Source organism: Triticum dicoccoides, chromosome 2B, assembly GCF_002162155.2.
Source record: "Triticum dicoccoides isolate Atlit2015 ecotype Zavitan chromosome 2B, WEW_v2.0, whole genome shotgun sequence".
NCBI classification, from domain to species: Eukaryota; Viridiplantae; Streptophyta; class Magnoliopsida; order Poales; family Poaceae; genus Triticum; species Triticum dicoccoides.
Genome location: NC_041383.1, coordinates 697,825,367 through 697,833,433, shown reverse-complemented (window position 1 = coordinate 697,833,433; position 8,067 = coordinate 697,825,367). Strand labels below are relative to the sequence as shown.

Here is an 8,067-nt window from a genome sequence, read left to right as displayed (position 1 = left end):
ATGGCGATGGGTGGAATGTGACTGGATTCTCAGTTCCTCGCCACTCACTCCGGCCCCCACTTTTCAGGGAGAAAAGCAACCGTTTGGCTCGGCTTTTGTTTTTGTGGGGGCGTTTTGCATTTCTTGGGGGATAATTGTTGACTTCCAAGGACCAAACTAGTAGCTTTGCTTTGGATGTAGCTAGTGTAAACAGGTTCTGATAAGTCATTTCTAGCTCGGCAAGTTAACTTCTGGTGTCTTATTGGCTTGGCTAAAGACTTGAGACACGAGTTTGTTTGTCTGTTTACGAGGCTCGGTTTGCGGTCGCAGCGCCTCCCGAGCTGAATATTGAGTAACCTAGTAGTTAGCTACTCTAGAGGACTATTGTTAAATTCACTAAAACTTTTTTGTCATTTAGAGAAAATGTCAAATCTATTAATCAAACCAATAGTACAAGCGCCTCTCAGTAATTAAAAAGTTACATTTCAGTCCCTTATTGTCGACCGTCAATATCCTACAAAAAGGGCCCGTGAGGCGCCGTCGCATTGCCGCACCATCGCCGGAGCCGGTCTATCATTGTTGATCGTAGACGAAAAGTCATCAAGGCAACCGTAACATCTTAGAAAAGAAACCGTCGCCACTGAAAGAGCCACAAAAATAAGACTAAAATCTCCATTATTTCTCACCAGTGTCATCCTAGCACCGGAGGGTGCACCGACTTGACTGAGATGCTGGAATAATACTTTCGTCTAACCATTATATTCAGAAATGCAACGGTGCAAGTTTCTTGAAAAAACAAATTTATACATGCCCTGTAGAAAAATGATTGCTCTAAAAGGAGAAAAAACTTTGCAATGATGGTTTCTTTTCTTTTCTCAGTCTACAGTGTGGAGAATCTGAGATCCAACCCCTCCTCCCTCTACAGTCCACTGTCCCTTTCTTCCCTCTTCCGGTCTTCTTCCTCTTCCCCTCCCTCCCTCCCCCTCCCCCTCCCTCTCCCGAGTCCTCCCGACCTACCCACGCAAGCTCAAGCTCCCCTCAATCCAATGCGGCCCTGAAATCCCTCCACTAGCAGCCCACCACCTCCATCCACCGTGCCCTGTAGCTGCGGCCCTGCCGTAGCTCGGCGTCGCCGGCCCCAGCTCCTCCGCCCCTCACGAGCGTCGCCGCCATCGCCGTTCCCATTCTACCTCACTCGTCGGCGTCTCGGCCCCGCCCGCAGTCTTGGCCATTGGTGGGCTCCTTGCCTTCCGGTGACCAGTTAAGCCCAGCTGAGTTCCACGAGATTTCGGGTGTGCCGGCGCACACCCGGCCGGCGGACCGTCTAGATCCGCCCCTGCCGGACCTGTGAGCGATGCTCCGGATGAGGATACTCGTGCTGGCTTCTGTGAGCATCGTGTTCGCCAACCTGCAGTTCTTGAAGGCTCATGGGAGGGAGCTGTTTCTGAGCTGCGGCTCCAACGCCACCGCCGATGCCGATGGCCGGAGATGGATCGGCGACATGGCCCCTGACCTGAATTTCACTCTGAGCAGCCCGGGGATTGCTGCTCTCTTGGCCGGGAGCACCAATGGGAGTGAAATCATGGCACCGGTGTACCGCTCGGCGCGCTTCTTTACCACGACATCTTGGTATGACATCAGCGTGCTGCCGGGGAACTACTGTGTCAGGCTGCATTTCTTCCCGTCCGCATTCGGGAATTTCAGTGCAAATGGTTCAGTGTTTGATGTCGTCGCCAATGAGTTCAAGCTGGTGTCGAAGTTTAACGTTTCGGAGGAGATTGTTTGGAGAAATTCAGTGAGCAATTCAGCTGCCACTGCGGTTGTCAAGGAGTACTTTCTTGCAGTCAATAGTTCTCGCCTGCAGATCGAGTTTGATCCAAGGCCCGGTTCATTTGCATTTGTTAATGCGATCGAGGTGATGCTCACTCCAGATAATTCCTTCAACAGCACAGTGAACAAAGTTGGTGGTGTGGATGTGCACATTCCTCCTGAATTAAGCGGCCGAGCTATTGAGACCATGTATAGGCTCAACATTGGAGGGCCTGCACTTGCATCTTCACATGATCAGTATCTTTATAGACCATGGTACACTGATGAAGCCTTCATGTTTTCTGCGAATGCTGCTTTGACCGTGTCCAATACGTCAGCCATAAAGTATGTCTCAAGCGGCGACTCCTCAATTGCTCCCATCGGTGTCTATGAGACTGCAAGAATCATGGGCAACAACATGGTCATGGACAAACGGTTCAATGTGACATGGCGGTTCGTTGTCCATCCCAATTTCGATTACATGGTCCGTCTTCATTTTTGCGAGCTTGTCTATGACAAGCCCAGCCAGAGGATCTTCAAGATCTACATCAACAACAAGACAGCTGCTGAGAACTACGATGTGTATGACAAGGCTGGAGGAATTAACAAGGCATATCATGAGGACTACTTTGACAGCTTGCCGCAACAGGTAGACTCACTCTGGCTTCAGCTAGGCCCGGACTCCATGACCAGTGCTTCAGGCACGGATGCACTTCTCAATGGTTTGGAGATATTCAAGATCAGCAGGAGTGGCAACCTTGACTATGTGCTTGGTCATATTGATATGGGCAACAAAAGGGGCCGTTCCAAGGGTCGGAGCAGGTTAGGTTTATGGGAAGAAGTTGGTATTGGCTCAGCCGCTTTTGTGGCACTGGCAAGTGTTGCTCTATTCTCATGGTGCTATGTAAGGAGGAAACGGAAAGCTGTCGACGAGGAGGTCCCTGCTGGTTGGCACCCTCTGGTCCTTCATGAGGCTATGAAAAGCACTACAGATGCCCGCGCATCCAAAAAAGCACCATTGGCACGCAATTCATCTTCCATTGGTCATAGGATGGGCAGACGATTCAGCATTGTAGATATTAGGGCTGCCACAAAGAACTTTGACGAGTCATTGGTCATTGGTTCTGGAGGTTTTGGCAAGGTTTACAAGGGTGAGGTCGATGATGGCATTACAGTTGCAATCAAGCGTGCAAATCCATTATGTGGCCAGGGCCTGAAAGAATTTGAAACAGAGATCGAGATGCTCTCCAAGCTTAGGCACCGGCACCTTGTTGCGATGATTGGCTATTGTGAAGAGCAGAAGGAGATGATTCTGGTCTATGAATACATGGCCAAGGGGACATTGCGAAGCCATCTCTATGGAAGTGGCCTACCACCTTTGACATGGAAGCAACGGATTGATGCCTGCATTGGTGCGGCCAGGGGCCTTCACTACCTCCACACAGGAGCAGACCGAGGTATAATTCATAGGGATGTTAAGACTACTAACATCCTGTTGGACAAGAACTTTGTTGCAAAAATAGCAGATTTTGGGTTGTCGAAAACTGGACCAACACTGGACCAGACCCATGTTAGTACAGCAATCAGGGGTAGCTTCGGGTATCTTGATCCAGAGTACTTCCGGAGGCAGCAATTGACACAAAAATCCGACGTGTATTCTTTTGGTGTGGTGCTCTTTGAAGTTGCTTGTGCCAGGCCGGTTATAGACCCTTCAGTGCCGAAGGATCAAATCAACTTGGCAGAATGGGCTATGCGATGGCAGCGTCAGCGTTCGCTGGAAGCAATAGCGGATCCACGGCTGGATGGTGACTACTCGCCAGAATCCTTGAAGAAGTTTGGTGATATCGCAGAGAAGTGTCTTGCTGATGATGGGAGAACCAGGCCATCAATGGGTGAGGTTTTGTGGCACCTGGAGTATGTGTTGCAGCTCCATGAAGCTTACAAACGCAACGTGGATTGCGAGTCGTTTGGAAGCAGTGAACTGGGGTTCGCTGATATGTCTTTTAGCATGCCTCACATCAGAGAAGGAGAAGAGGAGCATCACCCAAAGAAATCTGGTATCAGAGAAGATTCAGCCCCTTAAGGTTTTTTCTGACGTCTGGTAACCCACTGAACTATCTTGATTGGATCGTAGCCGTGGTCTTGGATGTAAAATTGTGCTATATTGTTCACTTAGTTTCTTCTTATTCTTTTGGGCGTTGTCCTGCTCGACAAGTGTAGAATAATAGGATTTTTGTAGATTACCCCCCAAAAAAACTTGGACGTGTCAAGTTCTTCCTTGACACCCTGCTATATCATGTGATTTGTTCGACCCACGGGGTTTCATGTAGTTCTCCTGTGTGACCTGTATAAATCTCACTAATAATATAATTCCATCCCTCAACTTATTTGTGCGAGTGCGGCGCAACTGTTTCCTTATATTTCAGTGATGTTTGGTGTATTAAACTCCTGTCCAGCAATTCTTTTGCCATGGTATCTGCGTTCCCACGCAAGCCTCACCCTTTGCTGTAAACCTCCAATAATGGCTTGTGATGTTGCACTAGCTAATGTTGTACTTTGATGTACCCAATCCTCATATATACTGCGGCAGCTAAACCTCTGGAGTGGCCTCCCTCCATGCAATCCGACCGAACAGTTAGTGGATTACTTTCAACAATTGAAGAAATGGACTTTCAGTTCTTGGTGGTAATGTTTTTCAAGTTCTGGGCTCTTGGTGATCAAATTCAGGGCTAACAGTCACTCCCCTGACTAGAAGAAAGGCAGACCACCTCTAAACAGAGCCAGGAAAGAAAGCAGTTGACACTAAACCCAGAAACCTAAAATTGGCACAGCTTCAGCTAAAATCATGTGGCTCGGGCTCACTCCCTCGACACGTGGAGCTTCTCGTTTAAATGTCATCGACTTAATTCTCTAGCTAATCCACTCTAGAAATAAACACAAGAGCCAATACACCGAATAGAACTCCTAACGCAACTATGATATCTGGTGTTTCTCTGCTCCTCCCGATTTCATGAGAATTTTCACCCCCGGGGCTTTGGAGATTCTTTCTCATTACAATGAAATTTCAATGGAAAGTAATCCATACTACAGAGTATAAATATTTCATTCAGAATTCACAATACATGGTACCTTCACAGGAGAAGAGTCCAGGCAAATACAGGTGGTCTAAATGACCACATGTTTGACTAACTAGATCATATCGCTTATCAGGAATGCTCATCCTTGCTTACGCCGTATTCTTCAACAAGCTTCGTGATAAGCACCATAAGATCGACAAATGCACTGAATGATGCTCGCAGAAATCGAGCCTCTACTGCTTCAAAGCGCCTGAAATTCACAAATATTACGGATTAAACCATTACGCTTCACGCAGTGACGGAAAGGGGATCCTTCGAAAAGATGGTATGGATTTACTCACACGAGGAGCTTGCCACCAGAAACAGTCATCTCCCTCCGGACCTTATCTGGCTGCAACTGCAACACAGAACACACCAAATAAAATTTCTGACAAACATGTCATGAACAGAGAGAAAACATGAGTTCATGGAAGTAGGAGACATGTTTTAAAAGTATACAACCTTTGCACACTAATATAAGACGTTTTTGTAGTTCAATTAGTGTACAGAAGGAGTAGAATTCAACTTTTTTACCTCCTTGTCAACAGCTAATGTCTTGTAGACAATGGAAGCGTGTTCTTCAGATCCATAGTCAACTTCAAAGTTGCTGTGGCCAAACAAAAAGGCTGTTAGTGCACTCTAGAATTTCTCCAGGAAACATTGGCATGAAGTGCAGGAAGGGTAACATTTAATGAAATTATTTGCTGGATCTATATGCTACTCAATACAGTGCAAATAAGGTCTCGAATCGATCAATACACCGTCACGCCTTGCTAAGAAACCATACACACCGCAATAAGTTTTATGTAGAACAGCACTATGGTTGATGAGTACACCTGGGAACACAATATCAGGGTGAGTTTGCCATGTCTTTCTTTTCGCCTAAAACTAGCGCTAGCTTCTTCCAGGCAATACGTCGAACACGAAGCAGGCAGGTGGAAAGAAACACCCGCGAGATTGCAATAACACAGCAGCCAGCGCTCAGCGGAGAGAAAGGTGCACATGCTGCTGAACAAGAAATCTAGGAAGCACAGCAACAGACCGCGTCGACGGATAAGCTGCGGTGACAAATAAATCTGACTACAAACAGCAGACATCAGCGAGAGGAGGAGGGGGAGAGGGGGTCACCAGGTGAAGTCCCAGCCAGGGGAGGAAGAAGAGGAGGCCGGCGCGGCGGCAGCAGCCATCGCGGCCGAGCGTGGTCTGCCTGTCCCGCGAGAGCTCCGTGCGGCGGTTGGCCGGCTGGAGAGCTGGTGAGGCGACGCCGGCGCACGGTGTGGGGTGCGTCTCGCGAGCGCGGCGCGGAACAGAAGAACCAGCGAGCCGAAGAGAGGACGGCCCAACGCGGCCGGCGGACAAAGATTTGGTTTCATGGGCCTGTGCCCTACGGCCTAGTAGGTGTGCCAAACCATATCCTGTTGAGACCCAAACTGGTACACGAGCAGTTGTATTTTCGGTTTCCAATTTGTGCACACATATAGCTGGAGTAGCTCAGTTGGTTAGAGCGTGTGGCTGTTAACCACAAGGTCGGAGGTTCGAGCCCTCCTTCTAGCGCTTGATTTTAATTTTTATCACTACAAATATTAATTGGTGCACCATATATTTTTCCCTCTCAAATCTAGCTTAGTTCAATGAATTGGTTTTGTAGTCAATAAAGAGACATTGTAGATTGTACACGCAAAAAATAATTCATTAGGGAATGTTGACAGAATTAGTCAAAATAATTCTCAGCTAGCACGGTAAAGTCTCGAGTTCAATTGGCTTTGTGTAAAAGGAAGAACCATTCACTACCGGTGGGAGAAAATATATATCAAGGTAATAAGTGGATGTGATTGTATTACATATCCACATATGTTCAACCAACAAATTTGATTAAATCTGGTAACCAAACAAAATAATACCTTAAGTAGGCTTTCCATATAGGTGAGCATCATGTGCATGTCACCCAATGTGGCTGACATGTAGATGTTCCCTATCTCCAATTATCAGAGTCCATTACACTAAACAAGGCATGAAATATCTAACAGTGTCTGTCAATAGTACTATGAAAGAGCTACATGGAAACTACTACTGCAATTGGAATGAAAATGCAGTTCCATTCGATCGTCCTTGTGTATACAAATTAATGCAAAGTGGAACGAAATGTGGGAATACCAAAAATTCATACCTTATCCAAGCACAGAATGGCAGGAAGTGCAGCAGAAAATTTAGTTTGGTTCCTATTTTGCATGCACAATCAACTAAAAGGAAAGGAATAAATACATTAAGCATAAATTTCTGAATTTCATATTGTCAAAAGAAATTATCCGCAACTTTGCATGCAAACATATGTCGACAAAAAGACCGTTTAAGATTATAATAATATTTAAACCTTGGATAATAATTCTCATGTTAAGGAGATGAATTGAGAAGAGGTGGGATGCAACATGGCTCGGAGTGTAGTGAAGGTGTTGAAAAAATGAATTCTTCATTTGATGGCTCCTCCGACGATCTGGATTGCAAGGGTCAACGACAACGTTGGCTTACAACTAACAAGTATGCGAGTGGACCGAGTAGGGACAACAAAGGTAGTCGTGTGCACCGTTATGACTGGAGGAAGGAAACTTCCAATACTGGAATTAGCTTATTTGTCGTCTGCCACTTCTTTGCCGTCTGCTGGCTGACGACAAAGAAGGTCTTTGCCGTCAGCCACAATAAAACGGATGGCAAGCAGTGCCTGATGGCATACAAGGTATTTGCCATCAGCCAATTCTTTGTAGTCTGCTGGCTGACGACAAATAATCTTTGCCATCAGCCAGCAGACGGCAAAAAGGTGGGTGGGTCCAGTTATTGTCTAACCCACTACGACCCACCGGTCCCACCTCTTTGCCGTCCGCCAGCGGACGGCAAAGAATCTTTGCCGATCGTTGGCGGACGGCAAAGAGGTGGGTACGTTACCGGCCGTCCCGCCCCCGTCCTCTCTCTCTTCTCTCACTGTCTCTCATTCCCCATCCCCACTCACACCCACGTCGCCGCCGACCCCGTCCGCTGTAGCTGGCCGCACCGTACCCCTTCCCTGCGGCGCCCCGACCTCCACCGCGCCCCCGCCGCCCCTTCCAAGTCGCCTCCCTCCCGCCCCTCCCCTCCGTCGCCATCCCCCACCCATAGCCGCGCCGCCGCTGCC

The 8,067-nt window shown here is 47.7% G+C and overlaps 2 protein-coding genes and 1 non-coding gene across 3 annotated transcripts; 2 read left to right on the top strand and 1 right to left on the bottom strand.

The window, feature by feature from the left end:
* Nucleotides 1-965: 965 nt before the first annotated feature.
* LOC119365690 (probable receptor-like protein kinase At1g30570) lies at nt 966-4,033 on the top strand. Its single transcript, XM_037631339.1, has one exon. It carries the CDS (start codon nt 1,334-1,336, stop codon nt 3,869-3,871), a length of 2,538 nt encoding a protein of 845 aa, XP_037487236.1. The 5' UTR covers nt 966-1,333; the 3' UTR covers nt 3,872-4,033.
* Nucleotides 4,034-4,744: 711 nt separating this feature from the next.
* On the bottom strand, nt 4,745-6,266 carry LOC119368372. Its single transcript, XM_037633655.1, has 4 exons — nt 6,033-6,266; nt 5,439-5,511; nt 5,207-5,262; nt 4,745-5,115 (listed from the first exon to the last, which is right to left on the bottom strand). Exons 1-4 carry the CDS (start codon nt 6,089-6,091, stop codon nt 4,995-4,997), a joined length of 309 nt encoding a protein of 102 aa, XP_037489552.1. The 5' UTR covers nt 6,092-6,266; the 3' UTR covers nt 4,745-4,994.
* Nucleotides 6,267-6,384: 118 nt separating this feature from the next.
* TRNAN-GUU lies at nt 6,385-6,458 on the top strand. The gene has a single exon. It is a non-coding gene; the product is annotated as a tRNA-Asn (tRNA).
* The last annotated feature ends 1,609 nt before the right edge of the window (nt 6,459-8,067 follow it).